Raw genomic sequence first — 21,354 nt, 5'->3', positions numbered from 1 at the left:
AAAACAGCCCCAAAGCATGATGTTTCCACCCCCCATGCTTCACAGTAGGTATGGTGTTCTTTGGATGCAACTCAGCATTCTTTGTCCTCCAAACACGACGAGTTGAGTTTTACCTAAAAGTTCTATTTTGGTTTCATCTGACCATATGACATTCTCCCAATCCTCTTCTGGATCATCCAAATGCACTCTAGCAAACTTCAGACGGGCCTGGACATGTACTGGCTTAAGCAGGGGGACACGTCTGGCACTGCAGGATTTGAGTCCCTGGCGGCGTAGTGTGTTACTGATGGTAGGCTTTGTTACTTTGGTCCCAGCTCTCTGCAGGTCATTCACTAGGTCCCCCCGTGTGGTTCTGGGATTTTTGCTCACCGTTCTTGTGATCATTTTGACCCCACGGGGTGAGATCTTGCGTGGAGCCCCAGATCGAGGGAGATTATCAGTGGTCTTGTATGTCTTCCATTTCCTAATAATTGCTCCCACAGTTGATTTCTTCAAACCAAGCTGCTTACCTATTGCAGATTCAGTCTTCCCAGCCTGGTGCAGGTCTACAATTTTGTTTCTGGTGTCCTTTGACAGCTCTTTGGTCTTGGCCATAGTGGAGTTTGGAGTGTGACTGTTTGAGGTTGTGGACAGGTGTCTTTTATACTGATAACAAGTTCAAACAGGTGCCATTAATACAGGTAACGAGTGGAGGACAGACGAGCCTCTTAAAGAAGAAGTTACAGGTCTGTGAGAGCCAGAAATCTTGCTTGTTTGTAGGTGACCAAATACTTATTTTCCACCATAATTTGCAAATAAATTCATTAAAAATCCTACAATGTGATTTTCTGGATTTTTTTTCTCAATTTGTCTGTCATAGTTGACGTGTACCTATGATGAAAATTACAGGCCTCTCTCATCTTTTTAAGTGGGAGAACTTGCACAATTGGTGGCTGACTAAATACTTTTTTCCCCCACTGTACATCTGCTGCAGAGGATAAGTTCATTAGAGTTACCAGCCTCAGAAATTGCAGCCCAAATAAATGCTTCACAGAGTTCAAGTAACAGACACATCTCAACATCAACTGTTCAGAGGAGACTGTGTGAATCAGGCCTTCATGGTCGATTTGCTGCAAAGAAACCACTACTAAAGGACACCAATAAAAAGAAGAAACACGAGCAATGGACATTAGACCGGTGGAAATTTGTCCTTTGGTCTGGAGTCCAAATTGGAGATTTTGGTTCCAACCGCTGTGTCTTTGTGAGACGCGGTGTGGGTGAAACGGATGATCTCCGCATGTGTATTTCCCACCGTAAAGCATGGAGGAGGAGGTGTTATGGTGTGGGGGTGCTTTGCTGGTGACACTCTCAGTGATTTATTTACAATTCAAAGCACACTTAACCAGCATGGCAACCACAGCATTCTGCAGCAATACGTCTTCCCATCTGGTTTGGGCTTAGTGGGACAATCATTTGTTTTTCAACAGGGCAATGACCCAACACACCTCCAGAATGTGTAAGGGCTATTTTACCAAGAAGAGTGGTGGAGTGCTGCATCAGATGACCTGGCCTCCACAATCCCCTGACCTCAACCAAATTGAGATGGTTTGGGATGAGTTGGACGGCAGAGTGAAGGAAAAGCAGCCAACAAGTGCTCAGCATATATGGGAACTCCTTCAAGACTGTTGGAAAAGCATTCCAGGTGAAGCTGGTTGAGAGAATGCCAAGAGTGTGCAAAGCTGTCATCAAGGCAAAGGGTGGCTATTTGAAGAATCTCAAATATAAAATGTATTTTGATTTGTTTAACACTTTGTTGGTTACTATATGATTCCATATGTGTTATTTCATAGTTTTGATGTCTTCACTATTATTCTACAATGTAGAAAATAGTAAAAATAAAGAAAAACCCTTGAATGAGTAGGTGTTCTAAAACATTTGACCGGTAGTGTATATATACAGTATATTCTAATTATCTACTTACGCTTAAAGGCCAAACTGGCCAGTTTCCGGACCTAGATAAGCCTACTTCTGGACTTAAAATGCACTTTCAATGGAAAAACTAAATTACCCCAGGAGTAGGCTTAATCTGGATCCGAAAAAACCTCACATCTTTATCTCTCTCTTTGATTGGTTGGACAGCTCACCAGTGCCAGGCACTGAATACTGTGGGATGTTTAGGCTCTGGAGTGGATGGTGTCCCTGTTTGGGCATGGGTGCTGGGGTTCTGGATCACCATCATCTATGGCCTGGCTGTCACTGTCATCGCCTTTGCCATCCGGGTGAGTGACATCTCACTTCCTTTACTCAGAGAGAGGGTAACTTGTCTTACATCCATGAGGTGCTTCCTCCTGTGATAAAAAAATATAAGTAAGTAATCTCTCAAGCCTTAGCATTAATTCAATGCACAATTAACTATTTAGTCCATTGAGAGGTAAATACCTGTCTATTTATGAAAAAAATTACACTGATTTACTCCTTAGTCATAGCTGCCTACTCCTGATGGCTCGTTTTTCAAATTATACTGTATGAGCAAAAATCTGGGATGCTAAACCAGATAAAATAAAGTGTGCCTATCTATATGATGAATATTAACTGGGTGGGCTGAGATGATAAATATAAAAGCACTAAACCGCTCTATAAAAGCTTCACTTATACAAAAGTTTTACTTGAACCCAAAATGGTTCTCAAGTAGATTACAAAAAAAAGCTCATCCCTTGTTAAAACATTGCCTTAATTAATTAACTGAATGAATAGAAAATTAAAGCTTGTTCAAAGTATCTATTTTTCAATAAATTAAGCAATGCAGAGCTGGTTACAATTTCGATTTCCTCCCCCTGTCAATGTATATATATACAGTGAGGGAAAAAAACTATTTGATCCCCTGTTGATTTTGTACGTTTGCCCACTGACAAAGAAATGATCAGTCTATAATTTTAATGGTAGGTTTATTTGAACAGTGAGAGACAGAATAACAACAAAAAAATCCTGAAAAACGCATGTCAAAAATGTTATAAATTGGTTTACATTTTAATGAGGGAAATAAGTATTTAACCCTCTCAATCAGAAAGATTTCTGGCTTCCAGGTGTCTTTTATACAGGTAACGAGCTGAGATTAGGAGCACACTCTTAAAGGCAGTGCTCCTAATCTCAGCTTGTTACCTGTATAAAAGACACCTGTCCACAGAAGCAATCAATCAATCTGATTCCAAACTCTCCACCATGGCCAAGACCAAAGAGCTATCCAAGGATATCAGGGACAAGATTGTAGACCTACACAAGGCTGGAATGGGCTACAAGACCATCGCCAAGCAGCTTGGTGAGAAGGTGACAACAGTTGGTGCGATTATTCATAAATGGAAGAAACACAAAATAACTGTCAATCTCCCTCGGCCTGGGGCTCCATGCAAGATCTCACCTCGTGGAGTTGCAATGATCATGAGAACGGTGAGGAATCAGCCCAGAACTACACAGGAGGATCTTGTCAATGATCTCAAGGCAGCTGGGACCATAGTCACCAAGAAAACAATTGGTAACACACTATGCCGTGAAGGACTGAAATCCTGCAGCGCCCGCAAGGTCCCCCTGCTCAAGAAAGCACATATACATGCCCGTCTGAAGTTTGCCAATGAACATCTGAATGATTCAGAGGAGAACTGGGTGAAAGTGTTGTGGTCAGATGAGACCAAAATGGAGCTCTTTGGCATCAACTCAACTCGCCGTGTTTGGAGGAGGAGGAATGCTGCCTATGACCCTAAGAACACCATCCCCACCATCAAACATGGAGGTGGAAACATTATGCTTTGAGGGTGTTTTTCTGCTAAGGGGACAGGACAACTTCACCGCATCAAAGGGACGATGGACGGGGGCCATGTACCGTCAAATCTTGGGTGAGAACCTCCTTCCCTCAGCCAGGGCATTGAAAATGTGTCATGGATGGGTATTCCAGCATGACAATGTCCCAAAACACACGGCCAAGGCAACAAAAGAGTGGCTCAAGAAGAAGCACATTAAGGTCCTGGAGTGGCCTAGCCAGTCTCCAGACCTTAATCCTATAGAAAATCTGTGGAGGGAGCTGAAGGTTCGAGTTGCCAAACATCAGCCTCAAAACCTTAATGACTTGGAGAAGATCTGCAAAGATGAGTGGGACAAAATCCCTCCTGAGATGTGTGCAAACCTGGTGGCCAACTACAAGAAACGTCTGACCTCTGTGATTGCCAACAAGGGTTTTGCCACCAAGTACTAAGTCATGTTTTGCAGAGGGGTCAAATACTTATTTCCCTCATTAAAATGCAAATCAATTTATAACATTTTTGACATGCGTTTTTCTGGATTTTTTGTTTGTTATTCTGTCTCTCACTGTTCAAATAAACCTACCATTAAAATTATAGACTGATCATTTCTTTGTCAGTGGGCAAACGTACAAAATCAGCAGGGGATCAAATACTTTTTTCCCTCACTGTATATATATAAAACAACGAAGTTGATATATAAAACGATGCAAGATTCAACATTTCGTGCTTTTCAGCTCAAATTATTGTACAGAATTCTTGCCACCAACAAAATTTTGAATATTTGGGGCATACAACCATCGCAGCTCTGCAGATTTTGTTGCGAGGATACAGAATCAAACCATTTGTTCTGGTGTTGCCCTGAGGTAGCCTGTTTCTGGTCTCAGGTTCAGGAATGGCTGAAAAGCATAACATGAATCTAAAATTGACCCTAGTAATAGCATTGTTGGGAGATTTGGAGAGACCTGGTCAGCCAATTACTAATATACTAATACTCTTAGTAAAAGTATTTATCTCAACTCGCAATCTATGGATTCTATTCGATTAGATAGATTCAATATTGAATCTTAAACATCACAGCATAGTTGAAAGATATCTTGCGCGTAGAAATACGAAGAGGGTGGGATGGGCTGAGGAATACTGAGGGTTGGGATGTGGAACTGGAGACAAGTGGGAGTGAAGTTGCTGCATACATATACACAGCTCACCCTACTCACTCTCCACCTCTTTCTGTGCGTTTGATTCTCAGCTCAGACTGGGGAGAGTGGAGTGTTCCCAGAGCGACTACATGAACATCAAACCCAGTGCTCCACTCAGGTGGCCTAGGAAGAAGCAGGGGGTCCAGCATCCAATCCGAATGGGACGATACTGATCACAGTCATCCCTCAGATCACAATCCTTCTCAGACAAAAAGCTAAATGAGAGTTGAGCCTGAATTGGCCTTTTTGAGAGCTGACTGGAGAAATACATTAAGTTCTTTATGTAAGCCAGTTCTTCAAGTCACATGGTATACATGTAATTGTACAACTGATTGTGTGTAAATAAAGATTGAGTTATCTTATAATTATAGTCTGATGTGATATGATCTTCCGGGAATCTATTGAGAATGGACTCTTGAAGTTGTGGGCCGCATACTATTCCACCCCCCCCACCCCCAAAAAGAATAGGAAATTAATGTTAATCTCTCATTTCCCCATGCATACCGTAGGCAACACGCACACGCGCACACACACACACACACACACACACACACACACACACACACACACACACACACACACACACACACACGGGTTAAGCGTATAGACACAGAGACACCCTCAGTGATATGTAGCGTGCGTGTGGCGTAGCTGGCGGAAGACCCTAGTGAATGGGTTTCACATGAAACAGTGGTTTCCAAATAAGAGGACTAAACCACATTCTCTCACATACTCTCTGAGAGCCACTGTGATTGTCATGTATTGGTCAAAATAAGGGACTGTCTTACATTGAAACTGACACGCTGAATTACAAATCCCTGCTTGTGCTTTAGGACATGACCTTGATGTAAGGTACATCTCTCTATTTTCACTAAGAAACACACTGTGTTAACTTGTGTAACTTGGCTTATAAGGAAATTATATAAAAAAAAACTGCTGCAATGACTTAAAACAAAAACACCTACCATCATTTCCTGTCTAAGGTTCCCTTGGAGGTAGTTTTTGTACCATTGTGCACTTTCGTATACATAAGAGGCACTGCACCTTGATGTTGCACACCTTGCAGTTTTTATGTAGTTAAGGTAAACACATTAAACCAGTGTGCACTGCAGCAGACTGAAGGCTGTACAGGTTTCATGTCACAATGTAACAGTGACTATGTCCCAAATGGCAACCTTTTCTCTTTATAGTGCACTACTTTTTGACCAGGGTGTGCACTATATAGAGAATAGGGTGCCATTTGGAACGCATACCACATAAAGGTCTGAGGTTAACACAGGCTTAGGAGATCTTATACGTTTTGTTCTATGAGATAATATCAGTCAGTTAACATGAACTTTATGAATTATGAAGCCTTTTATGTGCTGTATGTGCTTTTTTTAAATTACATAAATGCTTCAGAATTGACAAAAAGTGACAATGAAGATTATCTCATAGAACAAAACGTATAAGATCTCCTAAGCCTGTGTTCACCACAGACCTTATTTTTCGGCATTTATCCAAAACCCCGCCATTACTATTGCTCTCTTTGCCGGACGCCCAATGGCTATAGTGTAGCAGGGCCATAACGATGATCATGAAAGGATCATCTGCAGCGTTTCAGCCTTGATATGACTGACAGTCATGTGTGTGTGTGTGTTTGTTCTGTGTGGCTCAGTTGGAAGAGCATGATGCTTTGTATGTATGCATGACTGTAAGTCTCTTTGGATAAAAGTGTCTGCTAAATGGCACATATTTGATTATTATTTTATAAAGACGTAAATGTAGAGGGTGGCTAAGGTGAGCTACAGTAGGTGTGTGTAGGTGTGTGTGTGGGTAAAGTTTACACCTGTTGTATTCGCGCATGTGACAAATCAAATTTGATTGTGTGTGTGTGTGTTTTCCTGTAGCGTCAGTGAAATTTGAAAGGAGACCAGTAAATCTCTCTGCTCCCCCCAAACAAACTATAGCCCTCTCAATTTCTAATGAAGGTATCTATCTGTATGATGTGAAGTGTCTCTGGATGATGACGCTCACTGGAAAGTTCAGTCAAAAGAAGCATGAAAAACAGGAAATGTTGGCCTACACAGTCGCCACAACGAGGTGTACACGTCTGTGATAATATAAGCGCGACATTAGGTTAGTTTACCTGACTGTCGCAGGAGACAGTCACATAACCACAGATAAAAAATCCGTTGTGCGATGGTTGTCACTGACAGGTGCTAGGTAGGCCTATGTAACAATCGCGGGATGAGTAACTGCCTGAGACCTGAACACTTGCATTAGCTCTAGCTCAGCAGGCTAACACAGTCTTGTGGGCAAGACCCAGGTTCAAACCCCGGTCAGTCACATTGGTGACGTGGCCCAGGTGGGTTTCTGCGAGTTCTACCAGAAGCAGTGAAATATGATATGGAGCGAGTCTATATAACAGTCCCGAGATAAGGGGTGGGAAATCAAACATATGACTAATGCGATACGCGGTTCCAAGCCCTAACAAACAGAAAAGTATCAAATTCAAAGGGCATCTAAGTTCACGCATTGGTAGAGGGCGGAAACTTCTTGTGAAGTTCAGAGTGCACTGCCACAGAGTGCGGATGTTTTTTCCTCAAAAGTTTGTGCAGTCAGTCACCCTGTTTGATGTGCAGCAGAGAGAGTTGCCTATAGTCGACGAGGGCCAGATTGTTGTTCACAGTGAAGTGACAGGGAAGGATGTTATGAGATGTACGCTGTCATCGTGTGACGAGCATGTGTTGTATGTTTAGGTAGAGCAGAGCAGTCACTGTCTCATTCTTGTTTGGCATACAGTGCATCGTCACATTTCCCCTGATTGCTGTGCACTGCAAAGGGATACCAGGGGAGCTTCAGTTTCACGACAAAACTGAGAAAACTTTCAAGATGAACATTTACTGGATACCCACGATCCTCCTCTCCCTCTGCCTCTCCAGTGCTGTCAACATGATAAGCTCCCACAACTGTAAAGGTAAGATCTGGGCCTGCTTAAAAGCTCACGTTCTATAATAGTTATACTGAAAACACGATGTATAATGTATAAGTACTATCTATCCAGATGTAATTGATAACAAATTACTTTATACTTGCTATGTAACTACTGTGAAAAAATGCCATGCGTGTAAAATGTGTGTAGAATGTATATGTAAGAACAAAAGAAAAAGCTGTATAAACAAAGTTTATTTTTGTCCTCCGAAGAGGGGGGGGAGGGGCAAAAATAAATAATAAAAAAGCTCTGGGCCAGTTCAGGAGGGTGCAACGTTATAAAATGTTCATATACAAATGTATTATGTAGAACAGATATGAATATCTGTCAGGTAGACTAGGGAATCGTTTCAGCTCTAGTTATTACATTTCTGTCTGAATGTTTACCCATGGACTTTTTCATTAACGTTCAACTATATTGTCAGTAACAAACAAATGTCACATCAGGCATGATCCATAGCACTACCAGAACATTCTGATAACTAGAACAAAAGAAAAAGGTTGCCCAATCAAAGGGTTGCAGATCATTCAAGATTGTAATTCTGCAAAGTTGCATGGTTTTATCAGGTGTGGATATGCTAGTTGAAGTGGTTTGAATTCCTCCAACACATTACTCAAATGACTGTAATTAAACCCCCAATTACAGATGTGGATATGCTTTAACATCTAGACTACAGCTATATTATGAATAGAATAAGCAGGTTTATGTAATACATTGAAGTTGCTGTTTCCTCATTTTGATAGGACTTGCAGAAATGAAATGGCAGGGGTGGGGGTGACAAAGATTCAACTAAGTGACTCACGTTTTCTGTTCCACACAGTTCCGGGACTGCCTCTCTCGACCACTTTTTGAAATCTCAGGCCACAAACGTGCCCAACAGTTGTTTTGGAGCATGTTCAATGTGTGGGTTAAAATACTGTGAAATTATGCAAAGCGAATAATCCAAACTTGAGAGGGGAAAAAATAATAAAAATATCAAAAAGAACACTAGGGCTAGGTAAGCCTCAGAAGCCATTTCCTGTGTGTGTGTGTGTGTGTGTGGACACGTTTTACTATACTTGTGAGTACCAAAAGTCCTCACAAGAATAGTAAGCCAAATAAAAATTCAGAGAAGTGAGGACATTTTGCCGGTCCTCACTTGTAAAAATATATTTTAGGCTTAGGGGTTAGGTTCAGGGTTAGAATTATGGTTAGGTTTAGAATTGGGGTTATGGGTTAAGGTTAAGGAAAATAGGATTTTGAATGTAATGGCGTCCCCCAAAAGTCCTCATAAGTATAGAAATACATAGCTGTGTGTGTGTGTGTGTGTGTGTGTGTGTGTGTGTGTTCAAGATCAAACAGACAAGCAATTTGGCAAATGATAGGAGTGGCAAGGGAGTGGAACGTTAGCTAAAAAGATTGGTAACCAGAGTAGGTTTCTACTAGCCTGGTCCCAGATCTGTTGACAATGACTCAAATGCTGTCATTGTCAAGCCGAAAAGTCTGGCCTCACAGTAATCTGTTTAGCATGACAATTCCATAAGGACTTGGCAAGAGAGACTGGCACCCAGGCGAGGTTTACACCCCATTGCACTCATCAAATCTTGCTGTGTCCGATCAGTGATTTCTTCAAGGAAAGAAGGAGGGAAGTTTTCAAACAGGCCCCTTGTCTACTTCCCTCTGATATAACGCATACAATTGACTGCCTCTGCTTGACTTTTGACCTTCCCTCACCAGACAAGCTCAGAACGTTCCATGTGGTCCGTGTGTCTGTCAACGGCACTGCATCGGTCAGCTGCCCCAACCTGACAGGCAAGAACCAGGAGGAGATGAGATTCCACCTTTACTTGGGCTTGGTCGAGGTTGGCAACCACACTCACGACAGTGCTCACAACCACAACTCCACAGAGACCGTGACTCCCTGTTGGGGAGGGTCTGGTGCTGAAGGTGAACAAACAGGACCACACGGTCAGCTTTGTCCTCTCTGGAATGACCACGGAGCGCGCTGGGGTCTATACCTGCGAGGGGCACCCCATGTACCCACCTCCCATTGAGAAAGTACAAGACGAGCCTCAGACTGTGGTCCTGGTTGAAGGTATGTTTACTTCAAAAGGAACTGATCTATGCAAGCACACACAAATTCACATGCATGCGCACAGGCATGCATGCACGCACAGTAGTTCAAAATGCTATATCTTGATTTACAGGAATATACGCTGAGTGTACAAAACATTAGGAATACCTGCTCTTTCCATGACAAAGACTGACCAGGTGAATCCAAGTGAAAGCTATGGTCCCTTAATGACGTCACCTGTTAAATCCACGTCAATCAGTGTAGATAAAGGGGAGGAGATAGGTTAAAGAAGGATTTTTAAGCCTTGAGACAATTAAGATATGTATTGTGTATGTTTGCCATTCAGAGGGTGAATGGGCAAGACAAAGATTTGAGGGCCTTTGAACGGAGTATGGTAGTAGGTGCCATGCGCACCGGTTTGAGTGTGTCAACAACTGCAACTCTGCTGTGTTTTTCACGCTCAAGAGTTTCCTGTGTGTATCAAGAATGATCCACCACCCAAAGGTCATTCAACTAACTTGACACAACTGTGGGAAGTATTGGAGTCAACATGGGCCAGCATCCCTATGGAGCACTTTCGACACCTTGTAGAGTCCATGCCCCGACGAATTGAGGCTGTTCTGAGGGCAAAAGGGGGTGCAACTCAATATTAGGAAGGTGTTCCTAATGTTTTGTACACTCAGTGTATATTCTAATGGTCTACTTGTGCTTAAAGGCCAAATGGGCCAGTTTCCCGGACCTAGATAACATAAAATGCACTTTCAGTGGAAAAACTCAAGTACCCCCTGTAAAACCTGCCCCTTGAAGTTTAAAACTCACATCTCTCTCTGATTGGTTGGTCAGCATACCAGTGCCAGGTAGGGAAGACCATGGGATGTGTAGGCTCTGGAGTGGATGGTGTCCCTGTTTGGGCATGGGTGCTGGGGTTCTGGGTCACCATCATCTATGGCCTGGCTGTCACTGTCATCGCCCTTGTCATCTGGGTGAGTGACATCTTGCTTCCTTTACTCAGAGAGACGGTAACTTGTCTTACATCCATGAGGTGCTGCCTCCTGTGATAAAAAATATAAGTAATCTCTCAAGCCTTGGCATAAATTCAATGCACAATTAACTATTTAGTCCAACAATGCAATATAGTATATGTATTGAAAACATAAGTGATGCTTGGAGACAGTTTTATACAACTACAACTGCATACATATACACAGCTCACCCTACTCACTCTCCACCTCTTTCTGTGCGTTTGATTCTCAGCTCAGACTGAGGAGAGTGGAGTGTTCCCAGAGCGACTACATGAACATCAAACCCAGTGCTCCACTCAGGGGGCCCAGGAAGAAGCAGGGGGTCCAGCATCCAATCCGAATGGGACGATACTGATCACAGTCATCCTCAGATCACAATCCTTCTCAGACAAAAGCAACACGAGAGTTGAGCCTTTATTGGCCCTTGAGAGCTGACTGGAGAAACAGACCAAGTTCTTTATGTGAATACGAAAGCTAGCTCTTCAAATGACATGGTGTACATCTAATTGTACATCTGATTGTGTGTAAATAAAGATTGAGTTATCTTCTAAATGTTAATCAAATAATTATAGTCTGATGTAATATGATCTTCTGGGAAACTATTGAGAATGGAGTCTTGAAGTTGTGGGCAGCATATTATATAAAGAAAAATATCCCAATGCATACTGTAGGGAACGAACACACATGCTCACACACACAAATGTGTTAAGCGTACAGACACAGGGGCATCCTCTCTGATTTGTAGTGGGTGTGTAGCGAAGAGGAAGACCCTAGCTCTGTGGTGAATGGGTCTCACAGGAAACAGTGGTTTCCGAATATGAGGGGACTGAACCACATTTTCACACACTCTGTATGAGAGCCACTGTGATTGTCATGTACAGTATATGGGTCAAAATAAGGGACTGTCTTACATTGAAACTGGCCAACTGAATTACAAATCCCTGCTTGTCCTTTTAATGGACTAATACTTTGTTAATGTACTTAAGTAGTTTTTAAAAATCAAATCAAGCTGGTGCTTCAAATCGAGCATTCCCAAGCTACAGGCCTCCCTCAACTGTTTCAGTGTATTGCAATACTTTAGTTTTAACCATTGTTTACAGATTTTGATAGAACAACTTACAACTTGTCCTTCGAGGGTTAACTTAAGTAACTCAGCCACGAGGAAACAATGAAAAAAAAAGAAATGCTGCAATGACAAAAACACCTAGCATAATTTCCTGTCTACCGTTTCCTTGAAGGCTTGTGTTTTAGTGCCATTGTGCACTATAGTATGCAGAAGAGGGACTGCACCTTGATGTTGCACACCCTGCAGTTTCTATGTAGTTAGGGCAAACGCATTAAACCAGCAGACTATGAGAGCTGTACAGGCTATGAGTGTACAGGTATCATGTCACAATGAAACAGTAGCTACATCCCAAATGGCACCCTTTTCTCTTTATAGTGCACTACTTTTTATATTATATATTACATATACTGTATATGCCTTCGGAAGGTATTCAGACCCCTTGACTTTTTCCACATTTTGTTACGTTACAGCCTTATTCTAAAATGAATTACATTTGTTAAAATTGTTTTTCTCATCAATCTACACACTAATACCCTGTAATGACAAAGCAAAAACTGGTTTTTAGAAATTTTTGCAAATGTATATAAAGAAAAAATTGAAATATTACATTTGCATAAGTATTCAGACCCTTTACTCAGTACATTGTTGAAAACCCTTTGGTAACGATTACAGCCTCAAGTCTTCTTGGGTATGACGCTACAAGCTTGGCACACCTGTATTTGGGAGTTTCTCCCATTCTTCTCTGCAGATCCTCTCAAGCTCTGTCAGTTTGGATGGGAGCGTCGCTGCACAGCTATTTTCAGGTCTCGCCAGAGATGTTCGATCGGGTTCAAATCCGGACCTTGATCTGGACTAGTCTCCCAGGTCTGCCGCTGAAAAACATCCCCACAGCATGATGCTTCACCGTAGGGATGGTGCCAGGTTTCCTCCAGACGTGACGCTTGGCATTCAGGCCAAAGAGTTCAATCTTGGTTTCATCAGACCAGAGAATCTTGTTTCTCATGGTCAGAGCTCTTTAGGTGCCTTTTGGCAAACTCCGAGATCTTTAGGTGCCTTTTGGCAAACTCCAAGTGGGCTGTCATGTGCCTTTTACTGACGTGTGGCTTCCATCTGGCCACTCTACCATTAAAGGTCTGATTGGTGGAGTGCTGCAGAGATAGTTGTCCTTCTGGAAGGTTCTCCCATCTCCACAGAGGAACTCTGGAGCTCTGTCAGAGTAACCATTGGGTTCTCCCTGACCAAGGCCCTTCTCGCCCGATTGCTCAGTTTGGCCGGGCAGCCAGCTCTAGGAAGAGTCTTGGTGGTTCAAAACTTATTCCATTTAAGAATGATGGAGGCCACTGTGTTCTTGTGGACCTTCAATGCTGCAGAGCATTTTTTGGTACCCTTCCCCCAGATCTGTGCCTTGACACAATCCTGTCTCGGAGCTCAGATTTTTAAAAACCTGTTTCTCTTTGTCATTATGGGGTATTGTGTGTAGAATGATGAGGAACATATTTTATTTAATCCATTTTAGAATAAGGATAAAGTAAAAAATATGGATAAAGTCAACGGGTCTGAATACTTTCCAAATGCACTGTAGGGAATAGGGTACGATTTGGGACGCATTCTATGTCTCATCTATTTTTGTCAGCAAGTCTACATATGCACAATGACAGATTAATAAATACAAGGAAAACAGTAACCAGTTATGTGACAAACATTGTGAAAACCTTTGACAGTTTCTCCAATAAATTAAAAGTATTTTTTTAAACAGACTTTAGTGGATTCCTGTTTCTATTACATTTTATTTTGGTTACAGGCATGAATCTAGGCCACTTTTAGTTATCACATCAGTTCCCAACTCTACTAAACACGTTTAAATGACATGGCAATAATTTGAACAGTTTCACTCCTGGCAAGGCCACCAATTCATCACATCAGTATTGTTCCAACATATTCTATATGTCTTTCTATCTTTCTGATTGAGAGGGGTCAAATACTTATTTCCCTCATTAAAATGCATTAACATTTTTGACATGCGTTTTTCTGGATTTTTTTTGTTGTTATTCTGTCTCTCACTGTTCAAATAAACCTACCATTAAAGTTATAGATTGATCATGTCTTTGTCAGTGGGCAAGCGTACAAAATCAGCAAGGGATCAAATACTTTTTTTCCCTCACTGTACACAGTACCAGTCAAAAGTTTGGACACACCTACTCATTCGGGTGTTTCTTTATTTTTACTATTTTCTACATTGTAGAATAATAGTGAAGACATCAAAACTATTAAATAACACAAATGGAATCATGTGTAACCAAGTGTTAAACAAATTAAAATATTATTTATATTCTTCAAGTAGCCACCCCTTTGCCTTGATGACAGCTTTGCACACTATTGGCATTCTCTCAACCAGCTTCAAGAGGTAGTCACCTGGAATGCATTTCAATTAACAGGTGTGCCATCTTAAAAGTTAATTTGTGGAATTTCTTTCCTTCTTAATGCGTTTGAGCAAATCAGTTGTGTTGTGACAAGGTAGGGGGTGGTATACAGAAGATAGCCCTATTTGGTAAAAAGACCAAGTCCATATTATGGTAAGAACAGCTCAAATAAGCAAAGAGAAACAACAGTCCATCATTACTTTAAGACATGATGGTCAGTCATCACGGACAATTTCAAGAACTTTAAAAGTTTCTTCAAATGCAGTTGCAAAAACCATCAAAGCGCTATGATGGAACTGGCTCTCATGAGGACCGCACAGGAATGGAAGACCCAGAGTTACCTCTGCTGCAGAGGATAAGTTCATTCGTTACCAGCCTCCGAAATTGCAGCCCAAATAAATGCTTCACAGAGTTCAAGTAACAGACACATCTCACATCAACTGTTCAGAGGAGACTGCGAGAATCAGGCCTTCATGGTCGAATTGCTGCAAAGAAACCACTACTAAAGGACACCAATATGAAGAAGAGACTTGCTTGGGCCAAGAAACACAAACAATGGACATTAGACTGGTGGAAATCTGTCCTTTGGTCTGATTAGTCCAAATATAAGATTTTTGGTTGCAACCGCCATGTGCTTTGTGAGACGCAGAGTAAGGTGAACGGATGATCTCCGCATGTGTAGTTCCCACCATGAAGCATGGAGGAGGTGTGATGGTGCTTTGCTGGTGACACCAGAATTCAAGGCACACTTAACCAGCATGGCTACCACAGCATTCTGCAGCGATCGCCATCCCATCTGGTTTTGTGCTTAGTGGGACTACCATTTGTTTTTCAACAGGACAATGACCCAACACACCTCCAGGCTGTGTAAGGGCTATTTGACCAAGAAGAGAGTGATGGAGTGCTGCATCAGATGACCTGGCCTCCACAATCACCAGACCTCAATCCAATTGAGATGGTTTGTGATGAGTTGGACCACAGAGTGAAGGAAAAGCAGCCAACAAGTGCTCAGCATGTGGGAACTCCTTCAAGACCGTTGGAAAATCATTCCAGGTGAAGCTGGTTGAGAGAATACCAAAAGGGTGGCTATTTGAAAAATCTAAAATCTCAAATATATTATGATTTGTTGAACAATTTTTTGGTTACTACATGATTCCATATGTGTTATTTCATAGTTTTGATGTCTTCACTATTATTCTACAATGTATAAAATAGTCAAAATAAAGAAGAACACTTGAATGAATAGGTGTCCAAACTTTTGACTGGTACTGTATATATATATATAGTTGATGACTGTTTCTATGACATTTTATTTTCAGCAAGTGACAGTCATGATTATAAGCCATTTTTATATATAACATCAGATCCCATAACCACCTCTACTCAACATGTTTCAATGACATGGCATCAATCTGAAAAGTTTCAGGCCCAATCCCAAATCGACCCCTAGACCCTCACCCTACGCACTTGAGGAGATCTAAGAGGATTTAACAGGTGTAAGCAATTTGGTAATTAATTCCAACTGGCCCTCTGATACGCTAGGTTGAAGTTTCACCATAATGCTTAAACCCATCAAATCATCTCCGATCTCCACAAGTGCACAGTGTAGGGTCCATTTAGTATTGGGCCTCACTTTTGGCAAGGCCACCGATTCATCGCATCAGAATTGTTCTCAAGTGTCAACGTATTCTAAATGACCCACACAAACATATGTCTGTCTCAATAGTCTACAGTAGCTTCTTCTCCTGCTCTCCTTTCCCTTCATCTGCACTGATTAGGCTGGTCAGTTCCTTCAGATCAGTGCAGATGAAGGAGAGAGGCGAGAGAGAATTTAGACTATTGAGAATAACCCATGATGTATTAAGATTATTCAAGTTATGTTACTTAACTTTAAGTTACTTCAACAGGATTTAAGTTACTTAAACATAAACTGGAACATGTACTGCTCCAACACAGATTCCTTCACAAATATGAGGAGCAATGACACAACATGGGAGTTTGTTCCAATTTACTCGGGTAAAATAGTGAGACATTATGCAGTGAACTGTATAGTCCAGACACTCACACAGAGATATTTTCGACAACAAGTCTTCATGTAGTCAATTCAGTATACCAGCAGTTCCTGTGCACGAATGACAGGACCGGAACAGGACTGTATCGTGACCAGACTGTGAGCACAGAACCAGGTCGAGGTTCTCTTGACTGAATTAGCCATGTCCCCCTCTCTCCATGTCCGTCAGTCTGTCATCTGTTCAACGTAAGTCTCTCCTGTTCTGGAAAGATCCAGTGTTCTGAGGAGCTCTGTTTCTTTCCTCCTCGGACAGATTGTCCAGCTCGTGCTCCGACACCTAGGAATGGAGAGGAGGGACGGGAAATAATGGATTTAGAAATGAGGATGGGTAAAAGTGGGGGTACCAAGTCGAGTCAAGTTCAAGATGGGCTCTGCAACATTTGTCTTATTTTAGTGTTTACAATGCCTCTCAAATGTACAAAGTTAAGACTCATAAATAAGAATGCTAAACCTGGCTCACATTTCACCTTATCAAAAAAGGATGGCACATTTTCAGGTAAAAAATTAGTTTTAATCAGAAGACCATATCAAGTCAATCTTTTATCATCTCAGAGGGAAATTTGTCTGTTAATAAAAGACAAACAAGAGACAGTTAAGACACAATCACATTAGCTAGAGCTTAAAAGAAGGAGTCTACAACATTGGGGTGCAAGACTCACCACGACCGGGGTGTATCCTAGGACCGTCAGATGCGCTTCTTGATAGCCAGGTTGCCACGGGGATGGGAGGTACCATAACAGAAAGAGGACGGGGGTGCGCAGAGTACAGCAATTCTACATCAGGGGGAGAATACAAGAATAGTTTGATCCTAATTTGGATAACATTGATGTGACTGAAACAATGATTGAATGAGTTTGAATAGGAGACTACACCCTCAGATCTAATTCGTTAACTGAATCGTATATTCCTGTAAATCTAACAGATGTATTGTTTCTTTCAAATACTTTAAGCTCAATTTACTGAGCTTGCAGTAGAGCCATGATATCAATGAAATAGTGAAGAAAAGAGTACCTCGCACTCAACCTAAAACTTGACTAGTGTTTGTTTGGTGCATAAAAACAAATGAACAATAGTCCGAAAAAAATCACACTTAATATTTTGGGACCAATGGAATAGTCCCAAATTACGCAAAACAACCCTGCCCATGGCACTTCACAGGCTCGACATTAACGCTTGTCCTCTTATCAGGGACAAGTAAAAAAATGATCACACAAAAATCACAACATCAAACAATTACGCTCTGATCAGAATTGGATCAGAGGCCAACATTGTATTATTCAAATCTATTTATCATATACATAAATAAAAAGCCTACATGTCAGTGTGTAGGTGATATGCATATTGACTACAGCCTCATGTCCACCTCTACTGAGAAGGCTCCTGAAAATTTGCCAAACATTGATGAACTTTTAATTACATAAATATAGAGCTAAACCCATCATGTTTGACAAATATAGGCCTAATAAAATATTCATTACTCTGTTTATTCTTCATTTGCGGGTTCGTTTCAATCAATGGTCACAACCCTAAATATCCTTTCTCACTCGCACATCACCCACTTATGTTTTAAACTATTCCTATATTGTTTAAACGGAATTTTTATGTCATTTTATAAAGCATTCTTACCTTGTTTCAAAGTAGCAAGCCAAAAATACACCATAGAAATATTGAGGACTTATTTTATACCTAATCTATATCCATTAAACCAGCATTTTCTCATGTTTTTTTTTCTCAATGTTATTTTATTGTCCACACTAAAGGCATAATCTTTCGTTGATAACCCATGCTATTGATGTCATCTTTAGATCTCCTTTTCTTAATCTCTTCCAACCACTCTCACGTGCAGTCCACTTTTTGAAACGATGTTTTTCCAACTAATTGCATTTTGGAACATTCCACCCTTCAGCCATGTCGCATTGTTGAGTTTATAATTATCACATTTAAAACGGTCTGATCTGTTGCATCACCTCATTGCTCTTTACATTTTTTTTATGTGTAGTGGTTGTATAATTTTTGGATCTGTCCTCCCAGATTCCTTTTTACCATAAACATATTTTTATTCCCTGATTGGGTAATTTCAAGCCCTGGAGGAAATTGTTTTATAAACACATAAAAAGTATTCTGTTTGTAATTGTAGTCCTAATGCCAATATCTTATAGGCTACCAAGGCAGGCCAACAATCCTCCAAGAGCCTAAGGATGGGTATTTTATTTTGGCAGGCTTAATATGCCAAACAGCCATCGGCGGCTGTAGCCTACATTTCTGTCTGATTCTCTATGTAAAAAGATATAATATATTATATTTTGTAAAGTGGTTCCTTGCATCATACAATTATGTAAAAATGGTCTTATCAACTTACTCTTTTGACAAGTAAAAAATCTGTCCTACTTGTCCGAAGGTCAAGTGGCAAAAAGTTCATGTCCCTGCTTCCAGTTCAGGCCTCAATCAAACACTAAAAATATTTCAAAAAAACAAACCCAGTCTGATATCATTAAATTCTAACACACAGCAGTGTGAATGAGTTAGGTTGTTAGTACCTTTACTGTGCTCATTGGACCTCTCCCTCAGGGAGCCCTCCCTCGATGGCTTCTTGTAGAGTTCTTGGTTACTCACACCATCTGTAATCCAACCCAAACACACCTAATATACATCCTTTAATCAATCAAAACGATTACTACGCTCAAAATAAAGCACAAGCACTGTTGAGCATTGGTGAGATAAATAATTTGGGGACCCATCTTATGCTGAAGTTCCACATACATCTACTCCACATTAAAGTTGTCCAACTGTCTTCCCACCTATAAATACACAACATAGAGACCCCAGTGAGGTAGCCTGTCCCAGATCTGTTTTCTGTATATCCAACTCCTATGTCATTTTAATGCAAAACATATGGTTCGCTTTCCTGTTTCCCAAACTCGTCCTGGCCCTGGAGTTTTTTTCTCCCTTTCACTACACAGCTGATTCCAATAATCAAAGCTTGATGATGAGTTTTTATTTAATCAGCTGTGTGGGTCAGTAAAACATTTTGGTCCTAACAAGTATAACCTGAGCTCAACCACAGATCTAAATTCCATCTATTCTCACTCACGCAATATATCCCGCGCAGAAAATTATTTCTCGTTTTCCCCCTTATTTAACACTATCAACATTTCGCTCTACTGTGGAATTGTGCTCGTCATAATATTTTTCTATTCAAATTGTATTTGTCACATCTCCAAATACAACAGTTAGACCTTGCCGTAAATACTTACTTACAAGCCCTTAACCAACAATGCAGTTCAAAATAGTTAAGAAATATTTGCTATAAACTAAATACAAAATAAACTAAAATTAACACATAATACATCTTTCGGGGGTGGTACCAGTCATCGTTAGGTTAGTCAGGTCTTTTACATGTAGGTAGGGGAAAAGTGACTATGCATAATAATAACCTTCCTTTAACGGGAGGTCAATGTAAATGTCCGGGGGCATTTTTTATTGTTCAGCAGGCTTTGGCTTGGGGTTATTTTCCACTTTCATTACATCAAACCCACGAACTATACCAGACTTAGTATGCAAAACTAACTATGAAAAAGATTTTCTTGAAGCCACGCACATTGGACTAGGATTCTACTTCCATTGACAGAGTCATACTTTCTCTACACAACCGTGCCCATAACCAATCAGAGCTGCGCAGTAGGCCTATATCAAATAGACCATTGTCATATATGGATCTGTGCCATTCACTTTGAACTGACTGAGTTACCAGCATGCGTTCCGTATGTGCTTGTTTTGAGATCAACAAGAGTTTGCCCTCCCAGCCACCTGTCACATTTGTTCATATTCTTTGCTAGTTAGTGAGTTATTAGCCCAGTTATAGCTCATTTCTATCAACAATGGTGGAGTTTCCTTCCTACAAACATAAAATGTGTGCATTTCTAGCCATCTTTGAAAAGCGAGTTAGGTAAAGACCTTTTTTTCTGTGTTAAAAGGGGCAGTGTTGTATGTTTAGACTGTCTTAAAAATAAGTAGCCAATACAAGGTCACAATTAAATCTCTCCCATTTCCCAGTCTGCTGTTCCCACATGCTTCAAATGGCCACCATTGTTCCTTACCAAGAAAGCAAAGGTAACTAAACTAAATGACTAATCGCCCGTAGCGCTCTGTCATCATGAAGTGCTAGTCAGATCCTACTCACCTCTACCTTACCGTCACCCTAGACCCACTTCAATTTCCTTCCCGCCCCTTAATAGATCCACTGACGATGCAATAGCCATCACACTACCCCTATCCCATCTGACAAGATCTATTGTTCATATTTCACATTCCCATATACCCTCCAAGCTCATCATTAAGCTCGAGGCCCTGGGTCTAACCCTGCCCTGTGCGGCTGGGTCCTGGACTTCCTGACGGGCCGCCCCCGGGTAGTGGAAAGTAGGAACAACATCTCCACTTTGCTGATCCTCAACACTGGGCCCACACAAGGAGTTCGTGCTCAGCCCCCTCCTTCCTCCCTGTTCACCCATGACTAGGTTGGAGGCATGCTTGGCCATGCAATCATCAAGTTTGCAGGCGACACATAGTAGGCCTGATTACCAACCAGTGACAAGACAGCCTGCAGGGGGGTGGGGCTTGGTGTTCCAAAATACTTCTCACTCAACATCAACAACAAAAGGAGATGTGTACTTCAGGAAACGCAGATCACCCCCTCCCCATCCGGACCGCATTGGAGAAAGTGGAAAGTTTCATTCCTTGGCGTACACATCATCTGACAAGCCGAAATGTCCACCTCCACTGTTG

At 41.3% G+C, this 21,354-nt stretch overlaps 2 protein-coding genes across 2 annotated transcripts in view; both read left to right on the top strand.

Moving 5' to 3' along the window:
* Positions 1-5,145, top strand: part of LOC123484615 (T-cell-specific surface glycoprotein CD28-like) — an 11,596-nt gene extending 6,451 nt beyond the window's left edge. Inside the window, exons 3-4 of the mRNA XM_045215119.1 lie at positions 2,119-2,258; positions 5,017-5,145. Of these exons, the coding sequence (XP_045071054.1) occupies positions 2,119-2,258; positions 5,017-5,139 (263 nt within the window). The 3' untranslated portion in view covers positions 5,140-5,145. The remainder of the gene's footprint in view (positions 1-2,118; positions 2,259-5,016) is intronic.
* A 2,600-nt stretch (positions 5,146-7,745) lies between these two features.
* Positions 7,746-11,567, top strand: LOC123484614 (T-cell-specific surface glycoprotein CD28-like). The gene is given in 5 exon segments (XM_045215118.1): positions 7,746-7,925; positions 9,657-9,838; positions 9,840-10,014; positions 10,837-10,976; positions 11,248-11,567. Coding segments are annotated over 5 exon segments (705 nt in total). The 5' UTR covers positions 7,746-7,840; the 3' UTR covers positions 11,371-11,567.
* Positions 11,568-21,354: the final 9,787 nt, after the last annotated feature.

This window comes from Coregonus clupeaformis, unplaced genomic scaffold (genome assembly GCF_020615455.1).
Source record: "Coregonus clupeaformis isolate EN_2021a unplaced genomic scaffold, ASM2061545v1 scaf0371, whole genome shotgun sequence".
Lineage (NCBI taxonomy): Eukaryota > Metazoa > Chordata > Actinopteri > Salmoniformes > Salmonidae > Coregonus > Coregonus clupeaformis.
Note: the sequence above shows the minus strand (reverse complement) of the source record. Positions and strands in the feature narration are given on the sequence as shown.